This window comes from Macaca fascicularis, chromosome 20 (assembly GCF_037993035.2).
Source record: "Macaca fascicularis isolate 582-1 chromosome 20, T2T-MFA8v1.1".
Lineage (NCBI taxonomy): Eukaryota > Metazoa > Chordata > Mammalia > Primates > Cercopithecidae > Macaca > Macaca fascicularis.
Genome location: NC_088394.1, coordinates 83300351 through 83318858, shown reverse-complemented (window position 1 = coordinate 83318858; position 18508 = coordinate 83300351). Strand labels below are relative to the sequence as shown.

General features: G+C 50.2%; 1 protein-coding gene across 5 annotated transcripts in view; it reads left to right on the top strand.

Annotated features, from left to right (window-relative positions):
• ZCCHC14 (zinc finger CCHC-type containing 14) overlaps positions 1–18508 on the top strand; it is an 89610-nt gene that overhangs the window by 60574 nt on the left and 10528 nt on the right. For 4 of the 5 annotated variants that reach the window (XR_012428647.1, XM_065537552.2, XM_005592737.5 and 1 more), the window contains exons 3-8: positions 2420–2493; positions 11306–11377; positions 14498–14607; positions 15339–15433; positions 16470–16524; positions 17612–17894. Coding sequence is in view for 4 of the 5 variants with exons in the window: in XM_065537552.2 (XP_065393624.1) it covers positions 2420–2493; positions 11306–11377; positions 14498–14607; positions 15339–15433; positions 16470–16524; positions 17612–17894 (689 nt within the window). In the remaining variant the exon portion in view is untranslated. The remainder of the gene's footprint in view (positions 1–2419; positions 2494–11305; positions 11378–14497; positions 14608–15338; positions 15434–16469; positions 16525–17611; positions 17895–18508) is intronic. The other variant, XM_074026622.1, reaches the window with a different exon arrangement.

The following is an 18508-nucleotide window of genomic DNA, read 5'->3' as shown; positions in this document are numbered from 1 at the left end:
CTCAGCATGGTTCTTCAGGAAACTGGGGGGTTGAACGTTTAATTTTATTCTTTCCTTTTTTTTTTTTTTTTTTTTTTTTTGAGACGGAGTCTCGCTCTGTCGCCCAGGCTGGAGTGCAGTGGCGCGATCTTGGCTCACTGCAAGCTCCGCCTCCCGGGTTCCCGCCATTCTCCTGCCTCAGCCTCCCGAGTAGCTGGGACTACAGGCGCTGCCACCACGCCCGGCTAGTTTTTTGTATTTTTAGTAGAGGTGGGGTTTCACCGTGTTAGCCAGGATGGTCTTGATCTCCTGACCTGGTGATTCGCCCTCCTCGGCCTCCCAGAGTGCTGGGATTACAGGCGTGAGCCACCGCACCCAGCCAATTTTATTCATTCTTAATTAACTTGTCACGGGTGATTTGGGCCGTGCAGGCTTAGAACCATCCCCAGAGTGTGTGCACAGAGCAGGTCCTTCTCTAGGGGAGGTTCGTGTATGTTAGGAGAAGAAGTTGTGTAGCCAAAAAATGTGGGGAATCGTTTAAAAAATTATTAGGTACTGTAGGACTTCTCAGAGTCCTTAATATTCTAATGTACATTGACAGTTCACAAGGAGTTTCTGAGATTTTTTTTCCCCAAAAAACTTTTGTTTTTTAGAGACGAAGTCTCACTCTGTTGCCCGGGCTGGAGTGCAATGGCGCGATCTCGGCTCACTGCAACCTCTGCCTCCCGGGTTCAAGCGATTCTCCTGCCACAGCCTCCCAAGTAGCTGGGATTACAGGCGCCTGCCACTATGCCCAGCTAATTTTTTGTATTTTTAGTAGAGACAGGGATTCACCATACTGGCTAGGCTGCTCTTGATCTCGTGACCTTGTGATTCGCCTGCCTCGGCCCTGCAGAGTGCTGGGATACCAGGCGTGAATCACTGCTCTCAGCTGCCCCAAAAAGCTTTTTGGCCATACAGGTTTTTGAGGTGGCCGTGACCTTGTGTGAGCACTGGCGTCCGTGGAGAGGGCTCTGGAGAACGTTGGTGCGGGAGACCAGGAGGTCTTTGGGTGCCGGCAGGAAGTGTCACATTCACAGTTCTGAGAAGTTGTGTTGAGTATTTCACATGGGACAAAGTTAGAGTCTACAAATTAGCAGACATCCCAGTCGCACACGGCCAGGTGGCCTCTAGACCCAGCGAAGGCTGGTGGAGGAAGGCGGGAGAATGCTCCCGTAGCCTCTTTCTCAGTTGTGTGTGAAGCTGCGGCGTGGGGCTCCTGGCGCCCGGGAAGTGTGGAAGCTGGCAGAGCCGGGTGTGCTGGGTAGCGAGAAGCATCAGCGCTGGATCGGCAGGGCAGGCCTGCCTTGATACGGCTGAGTCGGAAACTACAGCACGTTCCATACGCGGCTGTTTTGTTTTAAGCAGATATTTGGGCTCATTTAAAAATGGTGCTTAAAACCTAATTGTATCATCTTATTTTTGATGAGAAAAACACGCACCAGTGTATGGGAAAACGGGATGAGTAGGCTGATGCCTTCCGGGCTGCCTGGTGAGGCCTCTCGTCCCTGTCGCCGCCCATCCTGTGCAGCTTCATTCACTGCAGCCTGGTTCTGCTTTGAGACAGTGCTCTCTATCTTCCTGATTCCCCCAGGACTGCTGTTCTGGTCTCCTCATCCTTGCCCTCACAGAGAAGGATGAGAATGAATTCTGTTGAAAAGAAAGGCCAGGCATGGTGGCTCACGCCAGCAGTTCGGGAGGCTGAGGCGGGTGGATCACCTGAGGTCAGGAGTTTGAGACCAACCTGGCCAACATGACAAAACCTCTTCTCTTCTAAAATTACAAAAATCAGCCAGGCATGGTGGTGCGTGCGCCTGTAATACCAACTACTGGGGAGGCTGAGGCACGAGAATCGCTTGAACCCAGGAGGCAGAGAGGTTGCAGTGAGCCGCCGAGACAGAGTAAGACTCTGTCTCAAAAAAAAAAAAAGAAAAAGAAAAGAAAATACATGGAAGAGGCTCCCAGGTAACTGTGTTCTTGGGGAAATATTGTCTAAAACCGTCACAATTGAAAATGCTGAGCATTAGCTTTTCAGAAGTTGGGACAGATTCGTAACGGTTTTGAGGGTGAACCCGGGAGGCTGCACAGATACTCAGTTGTAGCTGCATCTGGGCTCTTGCTGGGTCCATAAACGTATGTCATACTCTGGAGTTGTTTCCTGCCCTTCCATTGCCAGATGTGGCTTTGCTTTCCCTGCTTTCTGTTGCAAACCTGCCCTGCATCGGTGCTGCCGCCCGCCTTCCTCTCTGGGCTCTGGTTCTAGGTGAGGCACCACTGAAGTGACAGGACAGCCTGGGCGCTGAGAACCTTATTTTGAACACTGCTAAATATCAAATGCTAAATAATCATGTATATGCTTCAAGCTCTTATTTCATTTTTGTTTTTTGTTTTACTTTTACAGTGAGTGTTGAAAAGATAGACCTGAAGGGATTATCACACACAAAAAATGACAGAAATGTTGAATGTTCCTTTGAGGTAAGATGCTAAGTTTTTTCCCCCTCTCTCCTGTAAGGGTAGGAAGGAAACACTTATCCTGGAGATGCTTTTCTTTACCTAGCTAAGGCTGTGCCTTGTGCAAAGCCCTGTGCCGGTGCTGTATAGGAAGCTGGCTCTGGGCTCGGGGTGGGCCGTCTCCAGGGTGGGGGTTGTTGGCTGCGGGGCCTCTACAGGCGGGAAGGGTGGGAGCTCGGGCAGGGCCTGGGGTTGTCATTTGAGGTGTGAATGGTGCATACCTCACAGGGCTCTAGCAGAACTGGATGAGGCAGCCTGCAGAGCAACGCACACAGAACCCGGGTCCATGGTGCCTGTGGAGACTGGTGATGAAAGCTCCTTGGTCTGGACAGGGAACACTCCTTAAACTGACATGCTTAGCTGCTGGGGGCTGGTCACTGAAGTTGGGTACCACAAAGAATCAGGAGAGTTGAACAGTGTTGTGTTTCCGGGTGACCCCCGGTGACCAGGGTCGAGACGGCCAGAAGCCCATTTCCCTCTCACAGCAGGGCGTGCAGGAGGCCACCCCGCTCCCTGGTCGCTGTGCCCCATCAGAACCTCAGGGTGCCCTTAGGGGTACAGGCCTCCTCTGGCTACTCTGACTTCCCTAGGATGTTGACCTCTGCTCCCAGCCCGAAGTGGCAGCCAGGACACCAGTCCTCACGTGTTCATCCTGGGCAGCAGGATGCAGGAGGAGGAAAGGCAGACTCGAAATCTTTCTCTTAAGGAACATTCCTGATAGCAGCCTCTAGACACTTCACTTACATTTTGTTGGCCAGATTTACTTTCTTGGTCCCACCTGGATGCCTAAGTGGCTGGGAAGTGTGTCCCGGCTGACGGTGCCCAGCTCCCAGTCAGGGTTCTGTTAGGAACCCTGGCAGGGGCACATTCTCCTTGGACCACGTGTGCGTCGAGTACTGACGGCGTCACTGGAGAGTGCTCTCCAGGCAGAACTCCTGTGAGCATCTGGCATGATCCGCCTGTGCAGCTTACTGATTATTTGAAGAGTGTGGCTACACCAAAATACTTTAAACCTGTTTTCCACTAAAGGGACAAGTCTCCACTTGGTTTGGCAGACTGTGTTGTGACAAGCAGTTGTTACGCTGGGCGTTTTTCCTTTGAAAATGTAAGGAAAATCCTTAGCTGCTGAGGTTTGGAGGGTGCTGGCGCCTGTGATGGTAGTGCCAGAGTCTCGGCACCCACAGAGTACCTGGGTCTCATGTCGTACAGCCCAGGTGGAGCCCAGGGAAAGACGACAGGGACTCTCTGAGTGCCTTGGAACCCAGCAGAAGTCCCAGTGACCCTAGGTATTAGCTGACATTTTGCAGTGGTCGCGAGTGACACCTTCCTTCATTCCTTGCATTGCGGTGTCAGGCCTCTTCAGATACTGGTGGGGACTGTGCCCTGAAGAAGGTGCTGTGCACGGAGCTGTCTTCGCATGTGGTCGTAACACAGTGGGCTTCAGTTTGCTCCCAATCCTTAGTCCAGTTATTTGTGGTGAGGAAATCAGAAGTCAGGTCCACACAGTGTAAGGTGTGGGAACTTCATACAGCCTGACCGGCCAAAGCCTTGCTTTGCTCTTCTCTTCTCTTTTTTCTTTTTTCTCTCTCTCTCTTTTCTTTCTTGCTTTCTTACTTGCTTGCTTTCTTTCAACAGTATCTTGTTCTGTCACCAGGCTGGAGTGCAGTGGCATGATCTTGGTTCACTACAGCCTCGACCTCCTGGGCTTAAGCAGTTCCCTCACCTTAGCCTCCCACTAGCTGGGACCACAGGCACATGCCACCACACCCAAGCTAATTTTTGTACTTTTGTGGAGATGGGGTTTTACCATGTTGCTCAGGCTGGTCTCGAACTCCCTAGCTCAAGCTGTCTGCCCGCCTCAGCCTCGCAAAGTGCTGGGATTACAGGCATGAGCCATCACACCTGGCCATATTTTTCTATTTTAGAAATCAAGTTGATTCTGAAGGTTTGCGGGGCACAGTGGCTCACACCTGTAATCCCAGCACTTTGGGAGGCCAAGGTGGGTGGATCACGTGGGGTCAGGAGTTCAAGACCAGCCTGGCCAACATGGTGAAACCCCGTCTCTACTAAAAATACAAAAATTAGCCACGCGTGGTGGTGGGCACCTATAGTCCCAGCTACTCGGGAGGCTGAGGCCGGGGAATCGCTTGAACCCAGGAGGCAGAGGTTGCAGTGAGCTGAGATTGCACCACTGTACTCCAGCCTTGACAACAAAGCGAGACTCCATCTCAAAAAAAAAAAAAAAATTCAAGTTAAAGCGATGTGGGAAGAACTAGAGTAGTTAATTTTGAAAAGAAGAAACAAATTGGAAGACTCGCACTACCTGATTTCAAGACTTCTGAAACAGCAGGATCACAGCGCCATGAGGTAGCAGAAGGGAAGGCAGCACAGAGGAGTGGGACAGAAGAGGCCCCAGACAGACTCACACACACATGCGGGGTCTGAAGGAGTGCCGTGAAGGAAGGATGCTCTTCTCAGCGGACACCCTGGCACAGACATCCATACGCAGGAGAAGCGAGCCTTGCCTCCCGCCGCAGCCCTTACACCACATTAACTCAGAAGTGATCGGAGACCTAAATGTAAACCCAAATCAAAACTGCTAGGAGAAAACAAACTTTGTGATTTAAATTAGGTAAGGATACAGTGCCAAAAACATCCATAAAAGACAAAAGCAATGAATTAGAATATATTAAAGTTTAAAACTTTCTCTTTGACAGACACTATGAAGAGAATGAAAAGGCTCAGATGAGGAGAAAATATTTGCAAGTTGTGTAGCTGATGAAGGATTTATATATTCAGAATGTATAAAGAATTCTCAAAACTTTCTTTTTAAGAGATGGGGTCTCCGGCCGGGCACGGTGGCTCACACCTGTAATCCCAGCACTTTGGGAGGCCAAGGCGGACGAATCACCTGAGGTCAGGAGTCTGAGATCTGCCTAGCCAAAATGACAAAACCCTGTCTCTAGTAAAAATAGAAAAATTAGCCGGGCGTGGTAGCTGCACCTGTAATCCCAGCTGCTTGGGAGGCTGAGGCAGGAGAATCGCTTGAAGCCAGGCGGTGGAGGTTGCAGTGAGCCAAGATCATGCTCCTGCACTCCAGCCTGAGCAACAAAAGCAAAACCTGTCTCAAAAAAAAAAAAAAAAAAAAAAAAAAAAAGGTGGTATCTGCTTCTGGCTGGTCTTGAACTCTTGCCTCAAGGGATCCTCCTGTCCTGGACTCCTAGGGTTGCTGGGATCACAGGCATGAGCCTCCATGCCCAACAAGTTGCTTCCTCTTAAAAGTTTTGAGAGTTCTGCCAGGTGTAGACACATGCCTGCAGTTCCAGCTACTTGGGAGACCGAGGCAGGAATATCCCTTGAGGCCAGGAGTTCAAGACCAGCCTGGGCAACAGTGAGACCCTGTCTCCACAAAGAAAAAAAAAATGATGATTTGCCAAGGAAGATACATAGGTGGCAAATAAACACATGTGAAAAGATAGTCACTATCCTCATCATTAGAAAAATGCCAAGTCCCACAGTGAAAGAGCACGCACACCTCTTGAAATACTCAAATGAAAAACGCTGACCCCACCCACCTCAGGCTGCGGTGTGGAGGAGCTGGAATCGCATTCCCTGATTCACTGATGGTGGGAATGGGAAATGGGGCAGCCACTTCGGAAGACAGTTTGGCAGTTTCTTAAAAAGTGTGACCCGTAAGTGCCAGCCTAGATATTTACCCTGGGGGAATTAAGCACATGTTCATGAAAGATTCGTGTGTGAGTGTTTATAGCAGCTTTGTTTGTAACATTCCAAGACTGTAAACAACCGAGATACCCGTTGACGGACGCGTGGACAGGCCAGCCCTGGTGTTACGTCCACGCAGTGGAATACCACCCGGCAGTAATGCTGAGTGGTCTCAGAATGGACAACTGAGATGCTCAGCGAGATGCATGAGTCTCGTGTTGTGTGAAAGAAACTAGACGACTCCTTCCAAAAAGTATGTACTCGGTGAGTCCGTGTATGAGTCCAGTTACATAAAATTCTAGAAAATGCAGACTCATCTGTAGCAACAGAAAGCAGTCAGTGGTTTCCTGGGGAGGGCCTGGGGGACACCTCAGGGGTGATGCTCCCTGCTGTGGTGGGGCGTGGCTCACAGGTGCCCTCAGATCAGAACAGCACATGGACCCCTTTCAATACGTGCAGTTCATCATCAGTTATAATTCATTACAGCTCTTTTTGTTAAAAAAAAAATACTTGAAGATTCAAACTTTTCCTTTTGTCCATAGAACCTTGACTAATGAAAATCAAGTTGTCCTTTAAGTTGTCCTTTGTAAGTGGAAATAAATAGCGATTATACTGTGACTAGAGCAATAAAACAGCATTCGTAGGAATGTCTGCCGTACTTCAGTGAGGTAGAACAGTCTGTTGCCAACAGTATGGCAAGAATCAAAGAAACATTTTTTTTCTGAAAACTTTCACTTATTCAGGGAGAAATAAATAACTTCTTCCTGCCCCACTGATTTTCTCAGCCTTGTTTCTCGTTTTAATTTTTATGTATCATTTTCCAGCATACAAATGAAAGGTTACTGTTTTATAGGAAGATATACGTAACTGGATTAAGATGATTTCAAGATGTACAAGATTTTTTTCTATGGAGCTGGTTTTGATGTTGCTGAAATTATAATTGCTAGTTCCTAGTTGCTGAGGAAATCAAATCAATAAGCAGGAAGCAAATGATGGAACGTTTTTGATATAAAATCAGCATGTAGGCAGCTGAGGCAGGGGCATCACCTGGAGGCCGGGAGACTGCGACCAGCCTGGGCAACACAGCGAGCCCCGTCTCTTTTTTTTAAAAAAAAAAGAGAGGCCAAGGGCAGTGGCTCACACCTGTAATCCCAGCACTTTGGGAGGCTGAGGCAGGCGGATCGCTTGAGCCAGCCTGGGTGACATGGTGAAACCCCATCACTGCAAAAAAATACAAAAATTAGTCGGTCATTGTGGCACTCACCTATATTCCCAGCTACTGAGGAGGCTGAGATGGGAGGATCACTCAAGCCTGGGAGGTCAAGGCTGCAGTGAGCCAAGATCATGCCACTGCATTCCAACTTGGGGGACAGTGAGAGACCTTGTCTCAAAAAAGAAAAAAAATTATGAAACAATACTAATAAACAACTCTTATGAAACCATCCTTTAAAGTCTCCCAGACATTATTTTAATGTTATCTTTTCTTTGAACGTTTATTTTTTCACTTGGGTGGCTGAGGCACAAGGATCACTTGAACCCGTGGGCGGAGCTTGCAGTGGAGCTGAGATCGCGCCACTGCGCTCCAGCCTGGGCAACGGAGCAAAACTCCGTCTCAAAAATAAAAAGTCATACCCCGAGCAACATTGACTGTTCTGAGTAAGCTGTCAGTCACTATTAGCAAAGAAGGAGTCCTGGCAAGCGAGGTTTGCCTGAGTCTCTGTTTTCAGCGCGTGTGCACGTGCACGGTGGAGGGCCCAGGGACTCCTCAGGTGTTGCCAGAGCCCCAGGCACTGGGCCGACCCTGCCTTCCAAGGTTAGGGGACCTGTGGTGATGAGTGTGGCTGCAGAAGGCGACCCTTGGCAGAGCTGAGTGGTAGATTCTGGGTGTTTTCATGTCTTTTTGTTTGCTTTTTCACAAGGACTTAGAAAACTGCTGCTTCCCCCACATCTTCCCCCATTGGCTGGAACTCCTCTGGTGTGCATGCGAGCCCGCCCCCTGTCGGGTTTTCGCTCTGTTCTGTGGACGGCTGCTTCTTCCTGTCTTTAGTTGAGCATTTCATTCCTACTGCCTGGTTTTCATTTCAGAGAACTCTTGAGCTCTGACAGTTCTTTTTTCATAGCATCCTGTTCTCGGATATGCCTTTTTCTCTTAGCTTAGTAAGAGTATTGATGAAAATTTTTTAGTTTTCTTAGAAAGAGTCCATGCTTTCCCTCGGCTGCTGTGTTCTCCCTGCTGGCTTTGCCTGTCTCTGTGCTGGGCCTTGGCTCTCCTTAGATCTGAGGGGTACTGGGCTGCCTGTCCCCTCAAGGGTGTGGCTAGACCCTGCCCCCAGGGATGCCTGGCAGAGCCTTTTCTTGTGCAGAATGAAGCCGTGTGGCTTCAGGGGCTCCGGATGGGGAGACTGTGTAGAAAAACGCTGATGTTCAGAGCCAGTGCACAGTGAGTTGGAGGAACTAGACTCTGCATGTGAAGATGTCCTGAGCATGCATGGGCTGTGTGCACAGTTGGCTTTGGGGTATGATTAAGATGCGTTAAAATTCATCCAGATAAGACTAAGTAGCTCTTCAGGGATGTGATAGAAAATGCTGTGCCAGAATCTAATTGGCAGCACTTTTTCTTGGTGAAATGTAAAGTAATGAGGTAGCTGGCCATGGATGCTTGTGAGTTTGGTTGGACACGTGTCTCCATAGTACAGGTCAGGCAGGCATGACAAGAGGATGCTCTTCCTGCCCCCACGCCCCTCCCGCGGCCGGTTTGCCTCCTGGCGCTCCGGGGCAAGTGGGCAGGTGAGGTAAAGGCTTGGCCGGGTCTGGATCGTGCAACTGCTGCAGCTTAGCCATCAGCCAGCATCACCTGCAGAGTGACATGGGCTGGTCTCTGCCTGATCGTGTGGTCTCTGTTTCCAGTGCTCACTTTCTGACAGCCTTAGGGAGAAATGTGAGGTGCACCTGCAAGTCGGAGAAAAATGTATCCGAACACAAAGTAGAAGAGTTATGGTAATTAAAGTGCGTAACTGTTGGAAAAGCAGGTTGTCTGTTTCAACATCAGATCTGTGCATGCCACGCTGTATCATTGGGGTGTTGGATTTCACGTTTTCCCTGGGCTCGGGCGCCGTAGGAAGGTTCAGCCTAGAGGCAGGTGTAGAGCTGTGCAGAGAAGACGTTTTCTGTGACACGCTTTACCTTGAAAGACACACGCTGTCAGCAGCATGGGGGCCGGCGTCTGCATGGCAGGGGTTTGTGCCCATCGTTGGTGGTGGTCTTGGAGTTCTGTGTGGGGAGCAGCTTAGGAACCTATCCCCAAGATTTTTAGTGCTGAAAGATTTTAATATTTCAGGCAGAGAAGTAGCTCAAGCATTCTCTCCTCTCCCCTCCCCTCCCCTCTTCTTTTTTTGAGATGGAGTTTCGCTCTTGTTGCCCAGCCTGGAGGCCTCACTGCAACCTCCGCCTCTTGGATTCAAGCAATTCTCCCACCTCAGCCCCCTGAGTAGCTGGGATTAATAGGCGCCCGCCACCACACCCGGCTAATTTTGTATTTTTAGTAGAGACGGGGTTTCCCCATGTTGGTCAGGCTGGTCTGGAACTCCTGACCTCAGGTGATCCGCTCACCTCAGCCTCCCAAAGTGCTGGGATTACAGGCATGAGCCACCGCGCCTGGCCTCAAGCATTTTCATTTTAGGCATGGAAGATTCTGGGTGGCAAGGTGTACACCTTGCAGCTGTCAGTTCCAAGGATGCTGGTGCTTACCTTGATGAATTCTGGTAGGCACTGGGGTTCCGGTGAAGAAGAGCTGGCCCTTCCCTCAACTGGCCTGTGTGTTATGAGAGCATATTGAAACAGACCCAGGAGTGACTGCTGCGTGATGTGACGAGACTGACCTGAGTTTCAGCAGACAGGAGGGTGGACGCCTCGGGCTGGACGGGCTGGACTCCGCCTGTGGGTGTGGGTGAGGGAGCAGAGGTGGTTTGGGTGCCTGTGAGCTCTCTTTGCTCTAAATCATTGTTAATACAACATTTTCTTATTTATAATATATTTGGTCATTTTATTTGCTGACTTGAAATCCCCTGGCTTTTTGTGGACTTGAGTATAGTTTGCATTTGGTGCTTGTCCCTTCCTGACCTGGCCTCCTCCCTGTCATCTCAGACCATCCCCTCTGTCCATCTCATTCCTGTAGCTAACTTCTTATTTGCCTTTCAAAAGTCAACCCAAGCTCTTCTCCATGCAGAAACTCCCTCTAATGTGCAAAAAGTACGTTCTCCTTCCCCCTCAGCCGGCTTTAGTTAGCACCTCATGTGACGACCATTGTGATAGCGGGGGAAAGCTGAGCAAAAAGACACCAGCCCTTCCCCACGGGAGCTTCGAGTGCATCTGGGCAGCCATGCAGTGACACCGCCCGCTGCCGAATGCTGGGAAGGAAAGCAGATGCTCACAGGGGCTGGGCACACCAGGCGTTGCAGAACCTCCTCCAGAAAGCCCTTTTCACTGCTCTTCCCCGGACCCCTCCTCTGCTGCCCTAGTGATCACCGCCCTGTCCTGTTGCTGTCAATGGACTCACACTGCCCCCACAGCTCTGCAGTGTCCGGAGAGCAGGGCCTGGGCTCACTGTGTGCCCACAGCACCTGGGTGCACCACGGCCCTTATTGCTGGTTGAAGGGCTGCTCCCTGGGAATGCGTCGGTCCTGCATCTGAGGCACGTAGGCTCACCTAAGAGGAGGAGGTCCCCTGAGGAAGGAAGTTGCACAGGGCACACAGAAGCAATTGTAATTGTCAGGGATTTTCTGGAACTTATAGGAGGCAGCTGTAGACCCCACTCGAGTAATTTGGTGATATCTGAATATTTGCACAAAACAAGTTAAACTTTAGAGGGCCTGGAGCTATGGGACTGTTCTTTTTGTAACAAGTCAAGGGATGCTTAGATGCTTCCCACAGCAGGTGTGCAGCCCACTGGACTCAGCTGCCGACTGAACCTGTGCCCCAGTCGTACTAGGATACGTGCTGGGAACTAAGTATGTGGCGTCTGTTTCTAAGTTTTGTTTGTTTGTTTGTTTTTAAGGTCTTATGGTCTGATTCTTCAATAACATCAGTAACCAAATCTTCCTCTGAAGTGACTGAATTTATTTCGAAGGTAAGGTAATCACGGGCTCTTAAAAAAATTAAAAGAATCACATTCCCCAGTGGCTGATGATACCACGGAGTAATTTCAGAGGCCATTGCCTTCAGCTAGTGAGCGAGCATGCGCAGGGTGGGGCCTCCTGCCCACCCACAGTGGAGTCCCAGGTCCGCTGCCAACGTGAGTGTGGCCGCAAGCACAGGACCGTGACCCCGCGGATCCCTCCTTCAGTTGTTGAGACTGAGATGACGCTGAGAGATGTGCCAGGCGTGAGTGACTGATGAGGACATTTGGTTTCTTTTGTTACTTTCCAGCCCCCCAGGTTTCCTTGGCAAAGGCTGGGGGAGAGAGGCACACTCAGGTGGCTGAGTGGGTAGAGACTTCACCTAGTTCTACCGTTATCTGTTTTTTTCTTCTCTTTTCTCTTTTCTTTTCTTTTCTTCTTTTCCTTTTTTCTTTCTTTTTTTTTTTGAGACCAGATCTTGCTCTCTGGCCCAGGCTGGGTTGTGGTGGTGCCATCACAGCTCACTGCAGCCTTGACCTCCTGGGGCTCAAGTGATCTTCCCACCTCAGCCTCCCCAGTAGCTGAGACCACAGGTGTACACCACCTTTATCTTTACAAATATCTGGTTCAGCAGATACCATTTGAGCAAAAAGTTATACTACTAAATAAATGCCTCTTTGCCTACATAAGCATGTGTACACACAGATGTAACTGCACACATGTTTAGGGCCCACTGGCCTGTGCTGTAGTGTGAACCATTGTCTCAGCCAGAGTGATGCATCTCAGGCATCACCTTTGTGAATGGGGATAACATATGTAAATGTATCCAAAGACAGTCTTACATTTTCATTATAAAGCCAAGGGCCTCATCCTGCAGGAGAACGTGGAGTGAGGATGATGTCTGATTACTTTTATCTTTTTGGCCTCTCAGGCATTAAAGAACACGACAGTGCCACGCCTTCGAGGGTAACACCCCCCCCCCGCCCCGGGAATCTGCTTTTCCTTCTGTAGTGTTTCAAATACTAAATTTCCTCTCCTCTGTGTGTAGTTCCTCCTTTTGTTAAACACAGCTTCCCTGGACTCCACTCATGCTGGCTGGAACCTTGACCGCTCATTGGGCTTTTGTCTCAGTGGTTTTTTTTTTCTTTTGAGTTGGAGTCTCACTCTGTTGTCCAGACTGGAGTGCAGTGGTGTGATCTCGGCTCACTGCAGCCTCCACTTCCCGGGATCTAGCAGTTCTCCTGCCTTAGTCTCCTGAGTCTCTGGGATCACAGGCGCAGACCACCATGCCCACCTATTTTTTTTTAAGTAGAGACAGAGTTTCACCATGTTGGCCAGGTTGGTCTCCTGACCTCAGGTGATCTGCCCTCCTTGGCCTCCCAGAGTGCTGGGATTACAGGTGTGAGGCACCGCGCCTGGCCTAGTTTTGGAACATTCTTATCCATTTTCTCCTCAAGCATTTCTTCTGCTGCATCCCCCTCTCTCCTGGACTCAGGCTGCACAAGCCTCAGACCCCTACTGCTGCCGCCCCACCGCTCTCCCACACTTGTGCGTTTCTGTGTGTGCGTCTGGGTGGTTCCTGTGCCCGTTTCCATGCCAGCCGATTCCCTGAGCTCTGCCCAGGCTGCTGCGGAGCCTGTCCGTGTACTCAAGTCCTCATTTCTACTGCCAGGGGTTTCTTTTGTGTTTTTCCCCCTAGGTTTTCCATTTGGCATGTTTATGAAGTTTCCATCTCTCTGCTGAAAGTTCCCGTTTGTTCGTGCATGTTGTCATTTTCACTAGTTCCTTTAGTACGTCCGTCGTAGCCGTTTTAAAGTCCCTGTCACATAGGTCCCACTTCTGACTGATTTCTGAATCTGGTTCTAACGATTGCTTTATCTCTTGACAATAGTTTTTTTTTCCCCCTTTATTAATTTTTTTTTGGTATGTCTTACAAATGTTGACTGAATGTCAGACATGTTTAGATGACCGTGGAGCCGGAGGACAGTGGCATTTATGCCTGGAAAGGGTCAACACCTCTTCTGCCAGGCCCTTAGTGGGGTCCTGTAGGCCATCTGGGCAGGATGGAGCTGGCGCTGGGCTCTCTTGCTGTCACGGTTACCTGCAGGGCCCCTCCAGTGGAGGCAGCTGCTGCCTGAGCCTGGAGGGTCTTCTCTGGTGTTTCGCTTCACTCCCAGCTTTCAGCCGTCCCTGCAGGCCTGTGGCACACAGCAGGGCACTCTCTACCCTCTTGACCCCTTTTCGGGGGTAGACTGCTGCTGCTTGTTTGCTGCCTGGTGCTGGGCTTGTGGGGGCAAGGTCCTTCTCCACTCTCACAGCCCAGCCTGATCCTGGGCAGGCCTGTGTGCCTGGGCTTCGGGGCGGCACTTCCTCAGCACTTTGCCCTCCCCAGCGGGAGCTGACCTCCTCCAGTGCCAGAGCACTTTTGCTTTTCCCGTTTGTCCAGGAGCAGCGGGTCTTCTTGTGACTGGTGGCAGAGGAAGGGAAGTATTACTCTTGCCCCACTCTTAAAAACCGGGGCTTTTGTTTGGACTCTGGGGCCAGGAGCAATTTTTGTCTGCTCTGCCACATCTTAAGGTTTTGCCTCAGATCCAGAGAGTGGTCCCGGGAATTACACAAGGCCTGGTGCCTGGTCCCCAGGTGCCAGTGATGGGGCTCTCTCTGGCTCCTCCTGCGGAAAAGAACTTGGGAAAAATGGCCCACTTGCCCCACCTGTGGCTCCAGCATTTCTGTTGGCCACATCGGCCTGTGGCAGTGTGTCCGTCGGAGCCTGTCTCTCCGGGCCTGCTGGTGTGGCGGCCACCGGGGCCTTGTGCCCTGGCTTCTCATGGGGGCAGGTCCCATTTGAAGTTAAGTTGACCTGGTGGCCCCGCAACTCTCAGATGGGCTCAAGGAACGTTGTGATTGTGCAGATTGTGAAGCTTTTCCTGATGTCACTGTGAGAGCGATGTTCTTCTGTGGCTTTCTACACCCTATGTGGATGTGGGCCCCAGAATAGCTCTGACGGTAGGTGTAAATCATATCAGACCAGAAGGCGGCACCATGGAGCACCTGCCCCAGGTTTTCCTGCAGTAGCGGAATTCTGTCGGATGGATCTGGACACACCTCCTCTGCCTTGTCCTCTCTTTCAGCTATCTCAGCTCTACCCTGAAGAGAACTTGGAGAAACTCATTCCTTGCTTAGCTGGTCCGGATGCATTTTATGTGGAGCGAAACCACGTGGATCTGGACTCAGGCCTGAGGTGAGGCCCTTACCAGGCGCCCAGTGTGTCCGCAGCGGGCAGGGACAGGCTGGTCCCATGGTCAGTGTCATAGTCCTCCAAGGAGCTCTGGGAGGACGTGTAGCCACCTGGACCCGGGTCTCTACTTGGCCTCTAGGGATTTCCATTAGTTCTGGAGGATTCAGGAGCCCTCAGTAAGCTAAGGGTGTTTCTGAGTGTATGAGGAAGGGAATTCCAGGGTGGGTCCCACCACTTCGTGGGCTTTGGCAGTCCTGTGAAATAATCCTGGGCTGCTATTTCCATCCTGTAGTCCAAGGTTGAGACTATTCCCAGATAAAATTGACGTCTCTTAAACAGTTTCTCTGGACCCTCCATTGTGTCTTGGTTCACGTGGCACACGCAGTAACATAGCCTACCAGTTCCGTAAACGTGCTGCTGCCGGTGCCCTGGGGACCAATGTCCAAGCCCCTTTCTGGCTGATGGTGGGTGGCACTGATCTCGTGTCACAGGGCATGACTCCTGTCGTCGGCCTTGGTGACCATGGATGCAGCAGGGAGGGGAAGGGCTTGAAGAAGGAGTGGCAATCAGGCAAGAACTCAGTTGATTTAAAGCAGGAAGAATATGAGGCTCTGGCACTTCTGGGTTTTTCCTCTAATACACATTTCTCTTGATTAAAAATTAAATTTTCTTCTTTCAATGTGTCAGCAGGAATGCCATTTTCATGCTGGTAAGACCACTTGTTTGCTTTTTAGGTACCTGGCCTCATTACCTTCTCACGTGTTGAAAAATGACCATGTCAGGAGGTTTCTCAGCACTTCCTCTCCCCCCCAGCAGCTTCAGAGTCCAAGTGAGTTTATAAAATATGATTAAATAAAAAAAATTTTTTTTTTTTTTTTGAGATGGAGTCTTGCTCTCTTGCCCAGGCTGGAGTGCAGTGGCGCAATCTCGGCTTACTGCAAGCTCTGCCTTCCGGGTTCATGCCATTCTCCTGCCTCAGCTTCCCAAGTAGCTGTACAGGTGCACGCTGCCACACCCAGCTAATTTTTTGTAGTTTTAGTAGAGATGGGATTTCACCGTGTTAGCCAGGATGGTCTTGATCTCCTGACCTTGTGATCCGCCCGCCTTGTCCTCCCAAAGTGCTGGGATTACAGACGTGAGCCACCACGCCCGGCCGATTAAATAAAAATTTTTAAAAAATCAACAACAAAAAAACGGCTGGGCGCGGTGGCTCATGCTTGTAATTCCAGCACTTTGGGAGGCTGAGGCAGGCGGATCACCTGATGTCAGGAGTTCAAGACCAGCCTAACCAACATGGAGAAACCCTGTCTCTACTAAAAATACAAAATTAGGCCGGGCGCGGTGGCTCATGCCTGTAATCCCAGCACTTTGGGAGGCTGAGGCAGGTGGATCACAAGGTCAGGAGTTCAAGAGCAGCCTGGCCAATATGGTGAAACCCCGTGTCTACTAAAAATACAAAAAAATTAGCTGGGTGTGGTGATGCATGCCTGTAGTCCCAGCTGCTTGGGAGGCTGAGGCAGAAAAATCACTTGAACCCAGGAGGTGGAGGTTTTCCTTGAGCTGAGATCACGCCAACTGCACTCCAGCCTGGGTGACAGAGCAAGAACTCTGTCTCCAAAATAAAATGTAAAAAAATACAAAATTAGCCAGGCGTGGTGGTGGGTGCCTGTAATCCCAGCTACTCGGGGGGCTAAGGCAGGAGAATCACTTGAACCCGGGAGACAGAGGTTGTGGTGGGCCGAGATTGCATCACTGCACTCCAGCCTGGGCAACAAGAGCAAAACACTGTCTCAAAAAAATAATAAAATAAAACAAATATTTTCATTGTCTATAAATTTTAATGGTATTTATTTTTAAATTTATAGGTCCTGGCAACCCCTCCCTTTCTAAAGTAGGTACCGTGATGGGCGTGTCTGGAAGGTGAGAAATCTGTGTAACCAGCACATTTCAAATAAGCATTTTACGAGGTTTACTTTGAGTTCTGTGTAAAGTTATTTCTAGAATTAAGTCATGCTGAAGTTGAGTCTTGGATGATACTGAGAAGAATTGGGTAGAGATGATTCAATTTACGATTTCCAAAAACAAGAGTTCTCTGAGCCACTGGAATCAGAATTCCCAGGGACTCCTCCCCAGTGCAAGGTCCTGGGCCCCATCCCAGACCTAGGAAACCAGAATTTCCTAGAACCTGGCTGTGAGAAGCCTGCTCCCGGAAGCATAGGGTCATGTTCCTGAGGAGCGTCTTCTGTCAGCACGGGCCCTGGGTGGCTGCAGTCGCGTGCAGGCAACACACTGACAGTGAGGTGGGCTGTCACAGATAGGTGCACATGCACCCCAAAAGGGAGCTCGTGGAGATGTAGTCTGGGCGCAAGGTCTCGAGGAGCAGACTGTCATCCTCCTGGTGTCGGGGTGGGGTAAGCGCCCAGTCGGCGGGTGTGACTTTGCAGTTAAGGAGCCAGGCCAGAGTGGAGTGCTGGTCACACCTTCTAGCTTTCTACGTTTTACTCTTCTAAAAAAATTGTATTTGAATATTAAAGATTTAGTAGTCTATTTTGATTTATGATTTATCAGTGTCATTCTGTGACTCAGAAGTAACAGAAATACTTAACTGGAGTAGCATGTTTTTAAAAAGTACAAGTAACAGAAACTTAGCAGCTAAACCAGAAGTCTGGTGATGACAGATACGTACACATACATAATACACGTGTGTGCAAACAAGTAGATGATACTCCCCAGCACAGGCAGAGGCATGTGTGTGTCTGCACAGCTGCCTGTATGCACACCTGTGCACAGGCATGCACTACAGAAATCGTAGCTGCAGAAAGGTGGTTGGGGAGGGAGGGCAGTCATAGCACACCAGTGTTTGCAGTTCAGGGTGGCCTGTGACAGCAGGGCAGGCCAAGAGGCAGAGGCTGGCACCGAAGGGCCTTAGAAGTGAGGTCTTTGGTGGAGTCTGTGGTTGTGGAAGCAGCCATAGTCTCTCTGTGCCCCTTCTGCCCCTGTCCCACAGGCCTGTGTGTGGAGTGGCTGGTATCCCGTCCTCGCAGAGCGGAGCCCAGCACCACGGGCAGCACCCGGCCGGCTCAGCCGCCCCCTTGCCCCACTGCTCCCACGCGGGCAGCGCGGGCTCAGCCCTGGCCTACCGGACCCAGATGGACACATCACCTGCCATCCTCATGCCTTCCAGTCTGCAGACCCCTCAGACCCAGGAGCAGAACGGGATTCTAGACTGGCTTAGAAAACTGCGTTTGCACAAGTATTACCCCGTCTTTAAGCAGCTCTCCATGGAGAAGGTATGTCGGTTGCCTGGCTGGCCATACAGATTGTTTTCTCAAGACCTCCCTGGGGGAATTGAGTTTCTAAAACCAACACAAGGTGGAAGAAGTAGGGAGGCCGAGGCACACCGCCCTTTCTTACAGGGGACAGTGAGTGGGCTTTGCAGAGGCTGCCTGCAGCTGCAGCCAGACAAACAGGACGTGTTGTAAACAGACAGCTTTTCTAGGTGCTTCCAGACCTTCACAAACTAGATGCTCTGCGTGACATGAGGGACCTGACCTCTGGCACGGTGCCCCTTTTAGACATCTCTTGGCATAGCTGGCGCAGACGCTGTGGCGGGCCAGATCCAGAGGAATGGGTGCATTTTACATCTTCCAAGCAGTCATACCTAGAGAATTCTTATGAGGAACATGTTTTCACTGTTAAAAAAATTCTGAGATTTCTTAAGTCTTGATGTCACTGATAAAACTAGATTAAACCCATACAAGGTATTTGAGCTCTGTACTCCCTCTGCTGGGCAAACCGGCTTGGTGGCTTTTATCTATGTAAAAATTTCATTTCTCGAAAAATCTACAATTGAACCTACAAATCAAGCTTTTACTACATAGTTAAATCCAAATTGTAAGGATAT